General features: G+C 45.6%; 1 protein-coding gene and 1 non-coding gene across 8 annotated transcripts in view; one reads left to right on the top strand and one right to left on the bottom strand.

Moving 5' to 3' along the window:
- The window catches only part of Oxnad1 (oxidoreductase NAD-binding domain containing 1), a 29,070-nt gene that overhangs the window by 6,622 nt on the left and 720 nt on the right, over positions 1-21,728 (bottom strand). For 3 of the 7 annotated variants that reach the window (NM_001107295.1, XM_006252626.5, XM_063275356.1), the window contains exons 2-5: positions 17,019-17,139; positions 16,651-16,714; positions 13,750-13,856; positions 12,467-12,608 (exon numbers count right to left, since the gene is read on the bottom strand). In NM_001107295.1, coding sequence (NP_001100765.1) covers positions 12,467-12,608; positions 13,750-13,856; positions 16,651-16,714; positions 17,019-17,139 — 434 coding nt within the window. Of the gene's footprint in view, positions 1-12,466; positions 12,609-13,749; positions 13,857-16,119; positions 16,308-16,650; positions 16,715-17,018; positions 17,154-18,146; positions 18,254-21,728 lie in introns of those variants that run through there. The other 4 variants (XM_006252624.5, XM_006252625.5, XM_006252623.5 and 1 more) reach the window with 4 other exon arrangements.
- On the top strand, positions 5,027-5,099 carry Trnav-aac12 (transfer RNA valine (anticodon AAC) 12). The gene has a single exon. It is a non-coding gene; the product is annotated as a tRNA-Val (tRNA).

The raw sequence follows: 21,728 nt of genomic DNA, 5'->3' as shown, positions 1-21,728 counted from the left end.
AGTTAGTGCCAATTTTACTATTGCTCAAGTCGAAAGGCTTGCCACTCTGGCCATGACTCCAGGAGACTGGCAGACAACAGTGAAGGCTGCGCTCCCTAATATGGGACAATGTATGAAATGGAAAGCCTTATGGTATGACGCCTCTCAGGCACAGGCCAAAGTCAATGCCATTGCTGAAGGCGATCAGAGAGACTGGACGCTTGATCTGCTAACAGGACAAGGGCAGTATGCCAATAATCAAACTAACTATGACTGGGGAGCATACGCTCAAATTTCCGCTGCCGCCGTTAAGGCGTGGAAGGCACTTTCCAAGAAGGGAGAGTCCGGGGGACACTTAATGAGAATCATACAAGCCCCCCAGGAGCCATTCTCAGACTCCATGGCTAGGATGATGGAGGCAGCAGGCAGGATCTTTAGAGACCCTGAACAGGCAATGCCTTTTGTGGAACAGTTGGTCTATGAGCAAGCCACACAGGAATGCAGAGCAGCTATTACACCTAGGAAGAGCAAAGGATTACAGGACTGGCTGAGAGTTTGCCAAGAACTTGGAGGCCCGCTTACTAATGCCAGCCTCGAGGCTGCTATCCTACAGGGCCAAAAGTGCTCAGGTACAGGTGATCGCAATCTGAAAAAGGAGTGTCAAGCCCGCACAAGGAAGAGAGCACCAGGACTGTGTACTAAGTGTGGGAAAGGCTATCATTGGGGTAGTGAGTGTCGCTCAGTTAAAGATATCAGAGGCAGGCTTATTCAACCCGGGCCTCCCCAGGCAGAAGGGGGTGAAAACACTCCAAAAAACGGGTATCTGGGTCCCAGGTCTCAGGGCCCCAAAACATATGGGACTCCAGCTTACAACAGACGGACACCATGGTTCACAGAGCCACAAAAGGCTCAGCAGGAGTGGACCTCTGTTCCACCACCCAATTCATATTAATGCCACTGATGGGTGTGCAACCTGTCCCCACCGACTACAAAGGCCCCCTACCCGTGGGAAGTGTCGGCCTTATTATGGGTCGATCCTCCTTAACCTTAAAGGGACTTATTGTTCACCCTGGAATAATAGATCAAGATTACACAGGAGAACTTCAAGTTCTCTGCTCTTGCCCTCAAGGCGTTTTTTCCATCTCCTCAGGTGACAGGATTGCTCAGTTGATTATTCTTCCAAGCGTACATGATCATTTTCCTTCTTCCAGGGTCCCTAGAGGCACCTCGAAGTTTGGCTCTTCCGGGACTGATTCTGCTTATTTAATGATGGACCTTAATTCCAGACCCTCTTTAGAGTTGAATATAGAAGGGAAAACTTTTATGGGAATTCTAGATACAGGGGCTGATAAGAGCATTATCTCCTCTAAGTGGTGGCCTAAGGCATGGCCTGTCACTCAATCATCCCATTCCTTACAAGGACTAGGGTATGAGGCCAGCCCCACTGTCAGCTCACGCTCCTTGATCTGGCATGCTCCAGAAGGCCAATCAGGAAGGTTCATTCCTTATGTCCTCCCTCTTCCTGTTAACCTTTGGGGGAGGGATGTCTTACAGGGTCTAGGTCTGACATTGACCAACGAGAACTCTCGACAAGCTGTCGAGATTATGAAGAGAATGGGCTACGAGGAAGGGAAGGGATTAGGAACAAAGGAACAAGGAAAATTAGAACTGGTTCCACAAGAAGGTAATATAGGAAGGCAGGGCCTGGGTTTTTCCTAGGTGCCATTGAGGGTTCTATGCCCATACCCTGGCTCACGGAGGAGGCAAAATGGGTTCCTCAATGGCATCTATCCTCTGAAAAATTAGAAGCTGCCACTAAATTGGTTAATGAACAATTACAGCTTGGTCATTTAGAACCGTCCATTTCACCATGGAATACTCATCTATCCTCTGAAAAATTAGAAGCTGCCACTAAATTGGTTAATGAACAATTACAGCTTGGTCATTTAGAACCGTCCATTTCACCATGGAATACTCATCTATCCTCTGAAAAATTAGAAGCTGCCACTAAATTGGTTAATGAACAATTACAGCTTGGTCATTTAGAACCGTCCATTTCACCATGGAATACTCCTATTTTTGTGATAAAGAAAAAATCAGGAAAATGGAGACTTCTCCATGATTTGAGAGCCATTAATGCACAGATGCGTTTATTTGGCTCGATCCAACGAGGCCTACCCTTACTCTCCGCCTTACCTAAGCAATGGAAGATAATAATTATAGACATTAAGGATTGTTTCTTTTCCATCCCCTTGTGTCCACAAGACAGACAGAGGTTTGCATTTACTATAGCAGCTACTAATCATCTTGAACCTGATAAGAGATTTCAGTGGAAGGTCCTGCCTCAAGACATGGCCAATAGCCCCACTATTTGCCAACTATATGTACAACAAGCCCTTGAACCTATAAGGAAGCAATTTCCATCTTTGCTGCTGGCTCATTACATGGATGATATTTTAATGTGTGATAAAGATTTAACAACCTTACAGACCTCATATCCCATCTTAATCAAAACATTGGGACAATGGGGACTACAAGTCGCTACAGAAAAGGTTCAAATTGCAGAAATTGGTTCATTTCTGGGATCGGTCATTTATCCTGAAAAAATAGTTCCCCAGAAATTAGAGATTCGCAGAGATCATTTACATACCTTAAATGATTTCCAAAAATTATTGGGAGATATAAATTGGCTGAGACCATTTTTAAAGATTTCCTCTGCTGAGTTGAAACCTTTATTTGATATTTTGGAAGGGGACTCTCATATCTCCTCTCCGAGAGCATTGACGCCAGCCGCAAACCAGGCCTTACAAGTTGTAGAAAAAGTCTTACAGGATGCTCAATTGCAGCGCATTGATGAAACCAAGGCTTTTGATTTGTGTGTTTTCAAAACTATGCAATTACCAACAGCTGTCTTGTGGCAGGATGGGCCTTTATTATGGATCCATCCCAATGCATCTCCTGCTAAGATTATTGACTGGTATCCCGATGCGGTTGCTCAGCTTGCACTCCGCGGGTTGAAGGCAGCTATTACTCATTTTGGGAAAGATCCCAAAACCTTGATAGTACCATATACAGCCATTCAGGTTCAAACATTAGCTGCTACCTCAAATGCTTGGGCAGTGTTAGTTACTTCCTTTGCTGGACAGATTGATAATCATTATCCAAAACACCTGATCCTACAATTTGCTTTAAGCCAAGCCATTGTGTTCCCACACATAATGTCTCAGAAACCACTTGTTGATGGGGTTGTAGTGTATACAGATGGGTCAAAAACTGGTATAGGTGCTTATGTGGTCAATAGTAAGGTAGTATCTAAGCAGTATAATGAAACCTCACCTCAAGTTGTGGAATGTTTAGTGGTGCTAGAGGTCCTCGATACCTTCCCAGGCCCGCTTAACATTGTGTCAGATTCCTCCTATGTGGTTAATGCAGTTAAGGTTCTTGAGGTGGCTGGATTAATCAGGCCTTCCAGCAAACTTGCTCAAATTTTTCAACAAATTCAATCTACCCTTCTCGGCAGGAGATCCCCTGTATTTATAACACATATTAGAGCTCACTCGGGCCTTCCTGGTCCAATGTCCCGCGGAAATGACCTAGCGGACCAAGCTACAAGAGTGATTGCAGTTGCCTTGTCCCCTCAATTAGATGTAGCAAAAGAATTTCACAGACAATTTCATGTGACGGCTGAAACTTTACACCACCGATTTGCTTTGACTAGAAAAGAAGCTAGGGAGATAGTTACCCAATGTCAAAATTGTTGTCAATTCCTGCCTGTACCCCATGTGGGAGTTAACCCACGAGGAATCCGACCGCTACAGGTCTGGCAAATGGATGTTACTCATATCCCTTCTTTTGGAAGACTTCAGTATCTGCATGTTTCTATTGATACATGCTCTGGCATCATGTTTGCTACACCTCTAAAAGGAGAAAAGGCCTCGCGTGCAATTCAACATTGCCTCGAGGCGTGGAGTGCTTGGGGTAAACCCAAACTCCTTAAGACAGACAATGGACCAGCTTATACTTCTCAAAAATTTCAACAATTCTGCCACCAGATGGATGTGACTCATCTGACTGGTCTCCCATATAATCCTCAGGGACAGGGCATTGTAGAACGTGCCCATCGCACTCTCAAATCCTATTTAATTAAACAAAAAGGGGGAGTCGAGGAGGCTCTACCCTCAGTACCAAAGTAGCTGTTTCCATGGCACTCTTCACCCTTAATTTTTTAAATCTTGATGCCCAAGGCCATACTGCGGCCGAACGTCACTATTCAGAGCCTGATAGACCAAAAGAGATGGTAAAATGGAAAGATGTTTTAACTGGTCTATGGAAAGGCCCGGATCCTATTTTAATAAGATCCAGGGGAGCGGTTTGTGTTTTCCCACAGGAAGAAGACAACCCATTCTGGCTACCGGAATGACTGACACGGAGAATTCTGATGCCTGGAAATGACTCCTGGATGGATCCCTCGGAAACTACCTCTAGCCCTCACACTGCCTCTTTGGATTTGGATTCCTAGTACTTCAAAGAATGGGTGGGGGTGGCTCTGTTTGGTGCAGCCCTATGCTGTGGATTAGTGTTCATGCTATGGTTGGTTTGCAAACTCAGATCTCAACAGAAACGTGACAAGGTCGTCGTCACTCAAGCACTTGTGGCCATTGAACAAGGGGCCTCCCCTGAAATTTGGTTATCTATCTTCAAAAATTAGTCGGTATCTGAGTTCTCTGCTCTTGCACCCCATGGATCCGTGGATCCATTGCACTGGGATGAGAGAGACTCAATGATTCTTTGATCAGCCCTTCCACATCACTGAGGTTTCCTCATTGCACGCGATAGGGTGATCATGATTTCCCCACTAACTCATTTTCTGGCTGGCCTCTTTTTAGAGTTCGCCCTAGGTCATTTAACAGTTACTGTCACACAGCACTGCGGTATCCAGAGACGGACAACTTTCCTCATGCACGGTACACGGGGCCCGGTGGCGATAGGGTTACCCTTCGATAAGGCTGTGACATAGAGGAACGACCTAAGACAGGAGCCACAGGGGTTGGGGATTTAGCTCAGTGGTAGAGCGCTTGCCTAACAAGCACAAGGCCCTGGGTTCGGTCCCCAGCTCCAAAAAAAAGAAAAAAAAAAAAAGACAGGAGCCACAGCAGATGGACGTAACTGCAGGGACCTAGACCAGCCTAGACAATAATTTATTGTTATTAATTAATAAAATAATAAGGGGGAGATGTAGAGGGCCGCAATAACATTCGCCACCACAAGATGGCGCTGGCTTCCACTGCGCCCCACGTGGAAGGCCGGGATAGTTTCGCCATTACAAGATGGCGCTGGCCTCCGCCGCGCCAGCCGACTTCCTTTCAGGAAGTTAACTGTGTGCGCATGTGCAAGAGTGGCTTCGTGTCAGGTCTTTGCCCACTCCGGGGCGTGCCTAATGAGATCATGGGTAAGCAACCAATCAGGTGTGGATGCGCCGCGCTAGGGTGTATATAAGCCGCACCATGCTGGCGCCCCGCGCCCTCTATTATTAATAAATAATAAGCATTTTGGCTACAGAAGGATTCGTGTGTTCCTGTGTATTCTTGCTGGCGAGGTCGCGCGGGACAGTCACTTACAGCACACTTGACTCCAGATGCCTCGATAGAGTCTTCTGGAAACCTGTGACACATTTTTTTCATTGTCACAGTGATTTGGGAACTTAAGTGGCACCCAGAGGATAGGGCTAGATGTCCCATATAACTGATGGCTTCCTGGATCTGGCTCTTAATGAACTGATGCTAAATCTACAGGGATTTTGTGAGCTGTTCTTTATTGGCAGTTTGGAGTCAGCCACTGTGGGAATATTCAGAACACAGACATTTGCACATAATACAACGGAGGGTTTTTTAGGATTCGGAGCTCTAGGTCACCCACAAGGCATCATTGCAAGGCACAGGATGGTCAGGATGACCTCGGAGTGACCCACAGACTGTTCACATGGGAAAAGCCAATTTGTAATGATTGAGGCCACAGACTAAATCTGTTAAGTCGAATGTTTCTGTTGCTGTGAACAACTATTTGAGAAAACAACTGAAAAGGTACAAATATTTGCTCTTAGCTCCCAGTTTCAGAGGTCTTAGTGCATGGTCAACCAGCCGGAACCACTGTTTCTAGGCTGTGGGGAAGCAGAGTGGACAGAAGGACACAGAAGCCAATCTGCTCAGCACATGGCAGCCAGGAAGCAGAGAGAGAGAATGCCCAGGTGGGGGTTTCTCCCATTTGCACTGTATCTTTCCCCCCACTCAGCCCATGGGGTGCTGGCTACCCACATTCAGGGAGTCTATTCCACCCTTGGCTAATCCTCTTTGGGAATGGCCTCAGAACGCATCCAGAGGTGAGCCTTACTCGTGGGTCTTACACTCTCTTCTCCATCAAGTTCACAATCAAGATTAACAATGGGTCACTTCACAAAACAGCTCAGACAGCCCTGCACAGACCTCAGTTCACCTGAACCCCCCCAGAATTTAAGTAGTGGGAACATGGCCCTGGGCTCTGCTCACTGTCCTGGAGATCACAGCTTAGGTGGTGACATGAGTGTCCTTCTGTCCCCTGTGTCAGCTGCACTTACAGACCATATCTATTTGTGGTAACTGCTTATAAAGTCCTCTGAGTGCTTCATTCTATCTTGTGTTTCCACATGCCCAGACCTGAGTGTTTAGAAGTATTCTTTAATTATGGGTCCCCTCCTTCCTTCTTCCCCCTCTGTTTTTCGGCCAGAGAATTGTGATTCTGGGAGCTTCCTTTCAGTTTTATGTATTTTTCCTATAATTATAAATGTTGCTCCCAGATGGTTCCAGATCCATGGAAGCACTGGATCTGACAGGCTTACCCCATGTCACTAAGCTGAGTCGCTTCTGCAAGTGTGGCACTGGGCCAGCAGACTGCCACCATGACAAGCCATGACACACCATCGGGGTCTACAGTTAAGACGTCTCAGTCACTGTGGCTCTCAGAGAAGAACACTACTAGGGGGGTCTAACTCCTTCTTGCTGGAATAGCTAACCTTTCTCCACCTGCTTCTTTAGCACGTTGGCTCGAATTGAAATGGTGGCGCCCGTCAGTCTCTTCCTGAGCTCCTTCTGTGTCTGCCCTTTACTGTACCGTTTTGATTATCACTATGCTATTTTACTCCTAAAATTTTAAGTGATCTTCTTCTTGTTATTGTTAGCTTAAGACAGGGCTCACTGAGTAGACCAGGCTAGCCCCGAACTATAAACCTGCAGCTGAGATGCACGTGTGTGCATCCGCATCCTCCCTGTCCTGTCCTTGGTTCAAAGTTGTTCTAGTTCTTTCCCTGCCAAGTACATTGAAAGGACCAGTACTGGCTAAGACCAAGTTCTCAGCACAAAGGAGATTGATTTGCCCCAGGGGGACAGAGAGCAGGGAACAAGAGACGAATACAGGAGATAGAGGACCAAGGAGAAGGGGAAGGTTCATTTGCTCTGAAGGGGTGGGACAAAGGACTGTCTCTGGATAGAGAAAACAGACACAGCCCGCGAGAAAATGGCAGTTTATAAAGGTGAAGAGGGAAATCCTGAGTTAGGATGAGGTGTTTGATTTTAATTGGGCGTGTTAATCAGGGGACTTTTGATTGTTGGACTTCAGTACTTCACTAGCTGGACCTTGGTAATCAGCCTCAGAAGGAGGAAGTGGCCAAATAAGGGAACAGACCTCGGTGGGTAACTTTAGGAATGGAATGGAATGGTTTCTAGTCAAGCACAGGAGTAGGGGTCGGGAGAAACCTGCCAGAGCCATGCTTGTCATTCTCGGGCCAGCTAGAGCCTTTCCTAAACCCTAGAGTCACTGTGTATCTGATTCTTGTTCAACGTTACAACAAACCCGCCTTCCTGGTGTTGGGTCTCCCAGTCCAAGAGCACTGTCTGCCGTGATTCCATTGACCCATGCGGGGTGGAGAAGGTCAGTTTGCTTGGGTTTTTAATGATCCTTACTGGGGGATGGACCAAGAAAGTGACCTAGTTTGCAAGTTTTCACTGCCCAAAAGGTCTCAATGTAGGATGATGTCATACAGGCGAAGGCAGGTACAAGATAGAATGAGGGGATGAGAAGGAAGGATGGGTGGGAGAAAAGTTTTAGAGAGGAGGAGACTGGAGCGAGGGAGAAGCAGAGGAGAGAGCATGGAGGCGGATGTTAAGATTCCCCTCTCTACAGGTTGTTATGAATATTAAGGGATGGAGGTGTACAGGGCTGTGTGTGTCTAGATGAGCAAATTATAGCTTATCAATTGGATCAGAGGATGTTGTGCTGTGTGTTCTTTCATGTGGTGATTTAAGTTCAAGAGAGTGTGTGGTGGCTGGGGACACTGGGCCGCCAGGGAATTGGGATGCGTATTTCTGGCATGATGGCAACCTGACACCAGGCAGAGTGAATGCAGACATATATCATAGAAGTTATTAATATATAAAAATCTGAGGCTACTGGTAGAGAGCTTGACAGATCAATATATTTTGGGCTAAAGTCCTGGTTTGATAAATTGCTTACTTATTGATATTAGAATTGATAGAAGGTGTTTAGTTTGTTTTATGAATTACCCCGCTAAAGGCCATATGGCTCGTTGATGCCGGCTAGCGAGGGTTTGTGGTTATTTTTGTTATTTACCACAACAGGAAGCTCAGATTCTTTTTTTTTTTCTTTTTTTCTTTTCTATTTTTCGGAGCTGGGGACCGAACCCAGGGCCTTGCACTTGCTCACTGAGCTAAATCCCCAACCCTGCTCAGATTCTTTTAACTTGGGCTCCACAGAATTTTGGGTTTATTTCCTGATATCACAAAGTACAAAAGCCTATCAGGCGCATTGTTTAACACTAATTAGCTTACTTCCTTTTTTAAAAAAATTGTTTAACCTTCATAATGGGTGTGACTTTTGAGTTTTATGGTTATATTATTGCTCTGGGAGAGAGTGCAATATACAAGCTTTTCTGGTTACAGACTAAGGAACACAGTACTTTGGGAGAAAGTTTTGGTTTTTTTTTTTTTTGTTTTTTTTTTTATTAACTTGAGTATTTCTTATATACATTTCGAGTGTTATTCCCTTTCCTGGTTTCCGGGCAAACATCCCCCTCCCCCCTCCCCTTCCTCATGGGTGTTCCCCTCCCCATCCTCCCCCCATTGCCGCCCTCCCTGGGAGAAAGTTTTTGCCTTTGTGTTTTTAAAAAGTGATTAAGCTCAGGAAACCTCAGAGTCATACGGATGAGATTTGAGCGAGGGAGACTGCCTGAAGAACTAAATTCAAGAGAATCAAACAAAAAGATATCTCTATTCTAAACTTTTATCTTGAGAATTATATATTGGAGAATGTACCTGCTTGGACTCCTGATCTCAAGGCCTTTCAGCTGGGTCCAGTCAAGACAGGCACCTCAGGCTACATTTGCTCCATTTTTCCTACCGCCTACCCCCAAGGATATCTCAACGCCCATGTACAGCTTGAAGAAGTTATTGAAGAGTCATCACCCCGATTCCCTGGGCTTTTGGGGACTGAAAGTGGTTATTCTAAGGTTGTTTTTATGAGAAATTTAGAAATGGTTGTAATTTAACAGGGAGGAATTAGCTAGATTGAGTTGTATAGTCATAATCTCATTTGGTAACTAAGCTAAAATCATATCTGCACTTTGGTATAGAATTTATTTGTTAAAAAAGTTTAAAGGTGGGGTTGGGATTTAGCTCAGTGGTAGAGCGCTTGCCTAGCAAGCACAAGGCCCTGGGTTTGGTCCCCAGCTCCAAAAAAAAAAAAAAAGTTTAAAGGGACAAGGTTTAGAGCCAGTCCTTCTATTGATGCCATTACAAGCTTCTGATTTGATTACACATGTGAGTTAAGGGCCAAATAGCAAATTCATGGCTCTAAGTTTGTTAGAGTGCTTCAAGGTAATAAGATAGTTAACGGACAACAGTCCAGGTTACCTTATATAGATAGGTGGTTTTCAAAAACATCAGAAATCCACAAAGTATGAGGTTTAAAGTTATTTATCTTTGGATGAGACACTTCTGCTCTTAACAGTTCCCTCTGGCGGATTTAACAAACTGAGCACCTCCACCTCCAGGTGAGGTAATACTTTGTGGCTACGTAGCCACAGGGCAGAAACTGCCCATTCCACCTATAGACTAACACTGTCCAAATAGGGACACCTTATGCAGAATAGTTGTTAACTGATAATCTCTACCGAGTCAGAATTATCAGCTCTTCGAGGTTTCTGTATTTCAACAGTCTGTCAGTTGGTTTTGGGCCAGAAGGCTGAAGACTTGCCCTCACATGTTGCTAACAGAGGACTGTGCTAGTGGAGATTTGTCTCTACAACCTCTCAGTTCTGGAAGCCGTGTTAGGCTTCCTTTGTGTATAGATATTTGGTTATTCCCAGATTTCTGATGGAGTTGAAGACTGTAGTCTCATAGCCTATCAGGGTGTTTAACTCTGAAAATACATATTTTATTGGATACTTATCAGATAGTATACAAGCTAGCCAAGATATAATACAGATTTTAAGCCTTCCTTAAGCTGGAATGGATAACTAAATGTTCTGCTTAACTGATAAAATGTTGGACTAGGTGTTAGATATATTTTATTCTTTTAATTACAAAATGATAATAGTTGTGCTCAGCTTATATCTGAGAGAAAAGTTTTTTTTAATTAGACAAAAAGGGTGAACTAGATGGGTGGAGAGATTGTTGCCGGGCTCAGAGAGAAGCCATCGGCGTGTGATACGAGATGGAGCAAACAGGTGAGAGTCTCTGCTGACTGAGATGGAGAATCAGATATCTTGGGGCGCTGCGGTGCCAGAGCTAGTTCAGGGTAAAAGAACTTTTATAATTTTACAACTTTTTTTTTTTTTTTGATGATTCTTACTGGAGGATGGATCAAGAGAGTGACCTAGTTTGCAAGTTTCAGTGCCCAAAACAAGGGCATGTTACTTGCTACAAATATGGCTTGTTTCTGATTCTCTGGGTAGCTCTTCTCCTCACTAAGCTGAACTGCAGCCAGTACACTCAACCTGCTCTCCCAGCTGCTCTGCTGAACGATGCTCCACGTCCCCCAGCACGCATCTGTCCTGCTGCTCCGGTAACATCTGCTCCTGTTGGCTTCCTTCCTCTCCTTACACGAAGTTCCCACACAAGCAAGAATTCTCTGCAACCTCTCAAAACACGCCGATGAGAATAAAGTTAGTTTTTGTTTTCTGTTCTCTTTTTGTTGACTGTCAATACCTCCTGGGGGCTGGGGGAGTGAGACAGAGCTGCATTTCTGGGCACACTTTGGTTACAGAGATGATCAAGGGCTGAAATAGGATGGAGGTTATATGTACACATAAGCCACGCTATCTAGGGTAAGGAACAAGGGGGGACAGAAAGAAAGAAGGTCAAATGTGAAGTTCACTTTGTCCCTGGTGTTCTAACAGGTATGGAGGGCACTGTGTGCAGGGTCAAGGGTAAGCCTCGGGATACAGCACCGTGTATAAGCAAGGGTGAGATCTGGACCTTCTCAGAACCGGCTGTGAAGAGGCCGGCATAGCAGAGGGAGCACCACAGACTCAGCTCTACTGTCTGTAACAGCCGGGGTTCCTTACTTTAGGATGGCCACAGAAAGATTATTTACTTAACAAAGGTCATTTTCAGCACATATAGAATGCTAGGTAAAACTTTTACCAATCCTTTAAAATCAGTTCCCCAACAAGGTTCTGCGTCCCCACCTTTCCTGGGGAGCTCAGTGTGAGTTTTCACCCTGTGCATCCCATGCCAAGTACTGGGACCAGACTGACCCAAGCCGTTCTCAGAGGCCCTGATGAAAGGACAAAGGGAACTTAACTCTGTGTCCTTGTACAGGAATGAATTTGCTAGGGCCTGCCTGAGGTTGGAGCCAGTGCCTGGGAGGAGGCAAGGTTGTGGTTTCTGTAACCTGACTCTTCCCCCTGGGCTGTGGTTGTCAGTCCTCAGGCAGCTGTGTATGAGGTATCCGGTGTCCTTTTTGCCAACAGTGTCCGGCTTAGCTCGATGCTGACCTGGGGCATTTCCCCCTTTCAATCAGTATAGACAGTGCTGTACCTAACAGACTCGACAGCAGACCTTGGCCTAAGTTTATTTCTCATCCCTGGTCCTCCCACTCGACACCCGCCACTCAGGACCCTTGTTCCTCAGGTTCAGGTTACAGGTGAACCCACTGAGCAGAACACAAACTTAGTGAGAGGCAGAGGTGCTCAGACCTCCACATTTAACAGTCAGTTGAGGGTCTAGAGAGATGGCTCCGTAGTTCAGAGCACTTGTCCCTCTTAGAGGACTCAGGTCTAGTCCCGGACACCCGAGTGCTAACTCACAACCATCAGAGGCTCCAATTCCAGGGAATCTGACCATCTCTGAGGGAAAGAGACGCGCATATGGTGCACAAACAAACATGCAGGTACAGTACTCACACACACTAAAAAGTTATGTTTAAGGTGGTTGCTCACCTTATTGTGAACCCAGACAGCAGGAGGATGGTTCGTGTATTTCACTGCCAATTCTATTATTCTCTCTCGTTCTAGCTGTTGGGGACTGGAGCAAATTGAAAACCCACCAACCACTGAAACTCCTGGGATGAAGAAATCAACCCTAGAAGGACGGACGAACAAACCATCACTGTTGCAATAATTTAAAACCTGTCAGCAGCAGGCGATGAGACAAAGTTGGTAACACTTTAGTTAGACTAAGAAAAACATCAACTGCTAAATTAATAAAAGATGAACAAGTATAACTAATCTTACAAAAATTAAAAAATTCTTCATGAATATTATGAAGAATTATTATATGATGTAATTTAGATGAACCACATATTACTAAGAAGATATCAACTATCAAAGATGCACCAAGAAGAAATGGAAAAACCTGATCCGATCTACACAAGCTCAAAGAACTGAACTATAAGACATCACAGTAAGAACTTGGGTTCAGGCCGCACCACTGGGGAGTTGCCACATGCACTTAAAGTAGAATCAAAAGCAACCCTTGAGAAACTACCCCAAACAGGAGAGACAAGACACTGTGGCACTTACTCCAATGAAGCTGATATTATCCTGATAATCAGTCACTGAACAGAAACAGGACCAATATCCGTTTAAATAAAGACAGGAAATTCCAAGAATGCAAGGCTAGCTTAACGTCTATCTTCATTTGTTTTTTTTTTTTTTGGTTCTTTTTTTTCCGGAGCTGGGGACCAAACCCAGGGCCTTGCGCTTCCTAGGTAAGCGCTCTACCACTGAGCTAAATCCCCAGCCCCTTCATTTGTTTTTTAATCAACTTGAGTGCTAGGTTCAATGAGGGATGATTCTCAAAACGATAAGGTGGCCAGGCGTGGTGGTGCACACAGACCTCCAAGTTTGAGGCCAGGGCCCTTTTCAGCCACTCTGTCTATTCTATTTGAACAAAGACTGATTTTTGGAAATGCATCAGTGCCCAGCAACCCTAACTGGAGCAGATCAGTGTGACTATCTGCAGACACAACTGTCAAGCTATGGTTCCCCAGATCAGCACTTTGCTTCGTATGAAACTGGACTACAAAAGGTAGGTTTCAGACAGACAGAGGGACACATGGGTTCCAACCAAAAAAGAAATCAAGTTGTCCATGTCCAAAGAGAAATGACCCAGAATTCCTCTCTGCTGGTGGAGAAGTCCTTTCCAGAAGAAAGTATACTTCCTGCCTGATAGCACTTTCATATATACACACCACACACTTGACAAGGGACACTGCACTCACCACTGGCCAGCCTTGAAGGAAAAGTCTTTATCAGCAACAAGCAAACGGAGGCTCTTCACTGATGGAGACTCGTGAGTGATCTCACACACCTTAGCTGCAGCCATGACCTGAGGCAGAGAGGTCTGGGGCTTAGAGACACATGGTTTTGGTAAACATCCCAACAAGGCACAGCACACATGGCTTTGCTGTGCACCAAGTGTGCAAACTGAATGAACTTCCTGAGACTGACAGACTCCAGTGCTGTCTCACTCTGAGTACAGGTGTCCTCCCAGGGACTATGTAAGAGTCTGTGATGTGATGAAGTCCCCTTCAGCAGTGGCCAGGGGAGGCCGCAGTTGCTTCTGAGTTAAGAAGTCTGTGGCTAACAGCAGACGTTCACAGAAAGCATCATGCGCTTTTTAAAGAGCAAAGAAACAGGAAACTGGGTTTGAACTCATGTGCTTCCTTCTTGCCTTTTGTTTTCTGAGTTGGGGTCTCACTATGCAGCCCTGGCTGGTCTGAAACTAAGTGGATCAGGCTGGCCTTGAACTCACTTGCCCTCGCTCCCTAACGGTGATTAATATGTGTGCTGCCATGTTGGTTCATGTGCTTATGTCTTAATTTGTTTTATTTTTCTAAAATGTAAGCATTCGTGACCTTAAAACAATAATACCCCAGAGCCCTTTCCTCCTGGGAGTTTTGGGATGATTTTGCTGAGTGGCTTGGGAACTACTCAGTGAAGGTCATCCCATCCTTAGCACCCATCAAATGTAAAAGATGTCTCCATGTCCTTCTCCCCAACTCTGCTCTGTCTTCTTCCTTCTCCAAAACCTGGGCATTACCAAGGGCAGAAGACAGACATGACTCCCCTCAACTTCCTTCTGTTCAACCCCACCTGTGGCACTGGGCAGGAGCTGATCAAACACAGTCCCCTCACCAGAGGGCCCCCAGCCAGCTCCAGCAAGGGACGCTGTGGAAACCCCTGACCCTGAAGCTAGCGCAGTCTGGCCTTTTCCTCAACAGGACTCCCAGGTCTAAACCAACTCTTGGTGGGAGATCACTTAAAAAATCCCACTAGAAAAACTCTTACTACGTCAAATAGCCCTTGAACTTTCATCCTCGGTCCTCTGCTGTAAACCCCCTGCCTCTCTCTCTGTTCCTTGTTAACCCTTCTTCCTCCTGTCTTGGAGAACATGTGGGTGAGCCTCATGACAGCTCCCTATGCCTGAAGCTTTAAAAAGACAGGGTCTCCCTACACAGCTGCCTGGAGCTTGCTGTCCTCCGCCTTAGTAACCTACAGACTAGCGTCACCAGGAAATGTCCCTTCTACCTATACCCCCGATCCCAACCTCTATCTGTGACATAGTCTGCATTACCAGCCAGCCTTTTGTTCAGTTCTCTAGTACCTTCCTGTTTTATCAGACATGGCATATGATGCCACTGGCGTTACCTTGAACAGCCCCGAAGTATTTACACAAAGAAGCAGAGCACAGCTGCTAACAGAGTGGGCGCCACAGTGAGGCAGTCCAGACTTTAACGCTGGCACTATGGCCACCAAGTAACTCAGGCTAATGCCCTCATTGCCTTCATCTCTGAACTGAACCAGTGACACCTTTGTTTCAGAGGGTTGCTAGAGGCACTAAGGTAGATAATACAAACAGAAGCACTTCTAGCGTTGCTGGTCCACAGCAAGTGTGTGTTGTTTGTTACCGTGTGCTTTACTACCCCATCTCTGTGGCTGGGAGGACCCTCTGGAGGGGACTGAGGTCACCCCTGACCCACAATGCTGAGGTGCTTGCCCCAGGAATCATCTAGTTTCCTTAGCTCCTCCCCCTCTTCCCACTTCTCGTTCTGTTTGGGAAAGTAAAAGTTAGACATAAAGAGGGGGAAATGAGGTTGGAAATGTCTTCCCCTCAAGACAGCACCAGGAGAAGAACTGTAGTCCTGGACTCCTGACTCCTCGGTACCAGCTGCTTCCCTTTCAATCACACCTCAGAGCTTACAGCAGCCTCTCTCCGTCCTGCACCAGGATCACAGGACCCTCCTCCACGTCCCCACACTTCTGCCCATCTATTTCCTATATGCCTATTAACTTACTCGGTTGAATCAGTTTTACATACGTCTCAAAAAGAAAAAAAACCAAAATCGCCTTAGTACCAAAGCAATTCTCTGAAGCAAAATTGTTTTAATAGTAGGGCCTAAAAGCCTGTTTGTTAAAGTGTCTCCTTATATTGAAACATAAAATGAAACTATGGCAACAATATAATTTCTGACCATGTTTGTAGAAGTGCACATACACAGGATTTTCCCTGATTTACAGAGATGGACAACACTAAAGTAAACACACCTGCATGTGTGAGAAACGTGTTTGAAATGGAAACGGCTACTCACTGGGATAAAGGTGAGGATCCTCTACTTCCCAGGCCTCGGCACCCTCAGGTGGCAGCTTAGCTTTCTACAGTCTGGGCATGATTGACAGGCTGCAGGGGAGGGGCAATGAGCTCAACCACCTTTCTGTCTCAGATGTCAGTGCTGCTCTGACGAGCTAGAAGGTGCTTCCAAAGCAGGATAAACAAGGACTTTGACACACAATGGCAAAAAAAGGAAAAACAGGTAAGCCCTTCACAATGTGTAGGCTCTACAAGTTCCCTCTCCTGTAGCACACCTCAGTGGATCTGTGAGGAGGGGGCCTAGACACGGCTGGGCTCCCTCACTGAAACATTCACTCATGCCAAACTTAGCAGACAACCTTAGTACTACTCAGCTGTTGCTTTCTAATTAGTTACAAATGCTCCGCTCAGGAGGATAAAATCTCCCTGACTGACCTTCATGGGGTCCAGCCTCACCTAAAGCCTCTCCTATAAGCCAGTCAGTGTGTAAGCAGCCAAGCCAGGAACCCCACCATGCCCCACAGACACAAACCTCCCGGCGGAGGACAGTGGCGGTTCTCTCTAGGTGGTCAGTTTTCCTTCTGGATCTCATTACGCTTTTTAAAAGAAGGAAAAATTAGGTTATTAAGCATTATCCTTATAAAATAATAAAACCAGCTTCCCCTGCCACCCCGCCAAATCATGGCTACTGAAAATACCATTAATTGTGGATTGTACGAAATACTGAAACTCTACCAGTGATAAGTTGCACACCCAACAGTTTCCAATCTGATGGCATGCACACTGCAGTCAGCATGCCATCTGTCTCTCTCGAGTTTGAAGGACCCCCCCACCCCCAAACCATCAGCACATCAGATCTCTGAGAATCAACCCACGTGACCCCAAAGGCTGACAACTCACCTGGCTAAGGTAAGGGAACGCAGAGTGCTGGTAGGCAGTGCCCACGAAGCAGCCTGAGTGCAGATGGCTCCCACAGAGCCTCGAGACAACCCAGGAATCAAGACATGGGCCATGGTGCTGCCTGGGCAAATGGAACTGAAATTTAAAATCATTTTCAGACAAATAGAGAAATGCCAGACTGTGTTAAGGGCAGGTAAAAAAGAGTTTGGGGGCTAGAGAGATGCTTTCCAGTGATTAAAGGAACTGGCTGTTCTACCAGAGGCCTGGGTTTAATTCCCAGAACCTACATGGCAACTCGCAACTATGTGTAACTCCAGTTCCAGGGTATCTGATGCCCTTCTCTGATCTTTGCAGATACAAAGACATGTTACACAAACACAGGCAAAACACCCACAGACATGAAAACAAAACACCCACCCACATGGTGGAAGGAGGAAACAATTCCCACAAACTGCCCTTTGACTTCCAACACACAAATCAGTAAGTAGCTGAGGTGCTTTGAATAGGGCCGGCCCCCAGAGCCTCATGTGTGAGAATGCTTGGTCACGGGAAGTGGCACTATTAGGAGAGGTGACCTTGTTAGAGTAAGTGTGTCACAGTGGAGGTGAGGCTTTGAGGTCTTAAATGTTCAAGCTAAGCCAGTCTCCTCCTTGCTGTCTGTAGATCAGGATATAGAGCTCTCAGCTCCTCCTCCTGCACCATGCCTGTCTGCACGCTGCCATGCTGCCTGCTGTGATGATTATGGCCTGAACCTCTGAAATGGAAGCCAGCGCCAATTAAACATTTTTCTTTATGATGTCTTTTCACAGCAGTGAAACCCTAAGACAGTAAATAAATAAATAAATAAATAAATGCAATGACATTTTTTTTTTTTTCTTTTTTTCGGAGCTGGGGACCGAACCCAGGGCCTTGCGTTTGCTAGGCAAGCGCTCTACCACTGAGCTAAATCCCCAACCCCTTGCAATGACATTTTAAAGTAAAATTGCTCAATGATTTGGTCTTGGCACGATGGGACATTGCCTATCTTTCCAGCACTTGGAAACCTTGAGACTGCTAAGGTAGTTTTTCCCCTTTAAATGTGCTAACCCAAAACCAGTGTGTTAGTCACTGAAAGCAAGCAGAACTTACTTTAGAAACCCATAAGGTTCTGGGAGTCCTCAGCTGGCTGACACAGTGCTGTACTGAGACCTCTAGATTCGCACCAGCCAGAACACAGAGAAGTTCCCACAAAGTTCCTGCAGTACGAAGACAGTAACTCAAGTCTTACTTGCAAAAGAAAAGGCTCCTTTAGAACTAAAAGTGTGAAGCCCAGTGGTAGAGAGCTTACTTGGCACGCACACAGGCCCTGGGTCTGAGTCCCAGCCCCAATCGAAGGGAGTGGCCTCATTACAATCAAAGGCCCCCACTCCCAATTCCTCTCCATCATTAAGCCTTCCCTCGTGCGGATGTTTCTTTTTGATTGCTCTTCTGCTGCCCCTTGATTTCCCTTGGCCGGAGTCAACCCCTGTGACACAGGCTACCCAGCCCATGAAATACCTCCCTCACTGCTGCAATGTGCTGTCTGTGGCTGTCCTTCCTGACTGGCCACAAGTGCTTCTCATTATGGTTCTGCCCAGCTTGACCTGGTGCTGTGCTGTGGAAAGCCCTAGAAAGACGATTCACTTTATATGACGTTCTGGACCAAATCCCCTACTGAGTTATCTTCCAGTGAAAGGTGGACACTTTCTGCTTATTGTCTTAGAACTCCTGCTAAAATAAACATTTTTGCATTCTCAACTGAACTGAAAACTAAGGAAAATTAACTTTTAGAAGCTGTTCGTTTGCAAAGATTGATTTTTGATAACAGTACCATGCCCAAGAGAGACAACAGGTAAGTAAAGGTATTTTTATAAAACTGTTGCCTTCTGAACTTTATTCTAGTTCTTACACCAAGTATTAAAAATAAATAAATCAGATTGGCAAGCTGGTGCAGTAGATGAAGGTGCCTGCAGCCAAACCAGAGCATCTGGCCAGAAGAAGGGTGAGAACTACAGTAAACGGGTGGCTACAGATGATGGTGATGATGAGGGAGGAAGGGGTAATGGGGGACTACGGGGAGCATCAGTGAAGGCCTCTGGGGGTGATGGCAGCTGAGCTGAGGGCAGAGCCCTAGAGGCAGCCAGGCAGACGTGAAGAACACTGCAGCAGAGATCTTGGAAAGGACAAAGCCCAAGCAAGAAACAACCCTGGGGAGTGGGAGGAGCTGGGTGAGAAGGACGGGAAGCTGTGTATGTGTCCTGGGTCACAGGAGGCCAATGTGCAGGTACGAAATTTACCTGAAGAACACTTGAAGCACCTAAAGGAAGTTCAGAACAAGGACGTGATCTTCGTATTTTAAATGGTTACCCAAGTAGAAGCAGGAAGTCAAGACTCTAGTTTAAGCTTCTGGCAGAACAGCAGCCAGCGATGGCAGGACAGTGTAAAGAACGTTTGGGAATGAGGTCCCTACAACTTGCTGAGAGGTTCCTACTGAGGGAACTGCCCTGCTGGCTTGCTCTCATTCTGCCAGAATCAGACTATGCACAGCAGAGTCATTTAGTAAGGGTCTGGCTCTAGGATTAAAGGGGCCCAAGTTGACATCATGGCCTTTGAGCTTTGCCTTAGCGAATTCTTTAGTCCCTAAACCTTGTTTCCTGGTGCTAAAGACATACCCCATCTGTTCTCCACTGTGTTATTCTAATGACAGAATACACCTAAGAGTTATCCAGAACCCAGTGTCAGCTACTATAAACAAATGGCTCATTAGTTTTCCTTTTTCTATTTTAAACACACACACACAAATGATTTGTTGAGAAATTACAAAGAAAAGCTAGCTGGCTGTAACTTCGGACTTTAGGATGACCGGGAACACTGTTTTTGATGGGTCTGGATTGCTTAGATCAGGACTTGGGGTCTAATTAAGCTGGGAGAGCATGCATCTGGCATGCAGAAGGTCCAAGTTTGGATTCCTATCCTGGTCAAAAGAAATGTCTTTAGAATTTATCATTTAAATCTTTTTATTATTTTGAGTGTTTGCCTACAGGTGTATTTGTGTACCGAGTGTGGGCCTGATGCCTGTGGAGGCCAGAAGGGGGAGTTGCATTCCCTGGGACTGCAGTTACAGTTGTGAACTTCTATGTGGGTGCTGGGAATCGAACCCAGGTCCTCTAGCAGAGCAACGAGTGCCATCAACCAGTGTGCCAGTTCTCTAACTCATTATTGCTATTACCATGATTATTATTTTATGTGCATGGGTATTTTCCCTGCATGCACATCTGTGCACCATGTGCATGCCTGGTACCCTCAGAGGCCAGAAAAGGGTGGCCTGGAACTGGAGTTAGACGCATAACTAACCTCAGTGTACGTGCTGAGAATTTAACGTGGGTCTTCGAGAAGAGCAGCCAGTGTTATTAACTGATGACCCAGCTCTTCAGCCCTTTGTGTGTTTGCTTTTTAAATAAAAGACCTAACAACTTATACACACTATGAGCCTCACGTGGCGATAGCCTCTTCCCGAACGTGGAGCTCACCCACTCGCTGGCCACTGTGCTCCAGGGATCCACCCGTCTCTGTGCCTCTGTCCCTGCTTGCATCAGTGCAGGGTTACAGATCGATATACTTGCCAAGCCATTCCCTACCAACAGCTGCATCCATTTCTGCACATTCAAGAATGGCTCAGAAGAACTAAAGATCATCTGAACAGAAAATAGACACTAGAAAATCAGTTTCCTTCCTGTGTCCCAGAGGCTACCTGTGAAGTATTTATATTTACAAGACTTCCACCGGATTTCTCTTCTACTCAGACAGGCTACAAATATCTAATTGCTGTGTAGATCTCCAATTATGTTAAAAAAAAAAAAAAAAAGGAAGTGAGATCTTTGAGACAACCTTCCATACACTTGTTTAAGTTCTGGATTTTTCCTCCCAAAGGCTTTTCTGCCTTTAGGTTTTCACACTTCAAAAAGGCTTCAAAGTATAGTGTCCTTTCAACATGCACAAAGTTGGTAACATGCAAACAACTGTACATACTTAAATACAGCATCCATTAGAAATGTAAACTACATAAGCTAAAGGTGATTGCTGAACTGTTAATTCTTGTGCAAATGTTGGATTCCAAAGGATCTATTCTCAGAAGAGGAAGTAAGAACCAAAAAAACCGTAATTTTCTAGCCTTTCACGTCAGACTCTGATCCAGTTACACTGCACTCCTCCAGTGAGATGAGTACTTGCTTAGTAATAATTACAACAATGCTCTAAAGTCCCTGGCCATAACCCAAACAAGCCCTCGCAGCTTTCAGAACAAAGCGCTTCTCATCTGCATTTCGATTCTAGCTTCTAAGAAGAGGCTGCACGCTGACTACACTACCAGGGACACCATTCCTTTTACCAAGAACTAAAGTTCACATAAAGAACTTGGCTTTAGAGACAGCCAAGTCCTTCGTTATGGCCTAGGTATGTAATCTGGGGCAAGATGCCAGTCTCTGAATCTATGTTAAGAATGGATAAAATGGATTTTTGAACCCCAGGATCAACAGACTTACATTTAACGCATAGGCGACCCACAAAAAAAAACCCCAATAATTAAAAGTGATGTTTCTATGGCTACTGCACCCGCCACTGCAGTGAATATTGAAAATACGGCTAGAACTCGTCCCTGTCTTGCAGATCTTGGTCCTCTACAACACAATCGGG

This window comes from Rattus norvegicus, chromosome 16, assembly GCF_036323735.1.
Source record: "Rattus norvegicus strain BN/NHsdMcwi chromosome 16, GRCr8, whole genome shotgun sequence".
Taxonomy (NCBI): Eukaryota; Metazoa; Chordata; class Mammalia; order Rodentia; family Muridae; genus Rattus; species Rattus norvegicus.
This window is presented reverse-complemented; position numbering and strand designations above follow the sequence as displayed.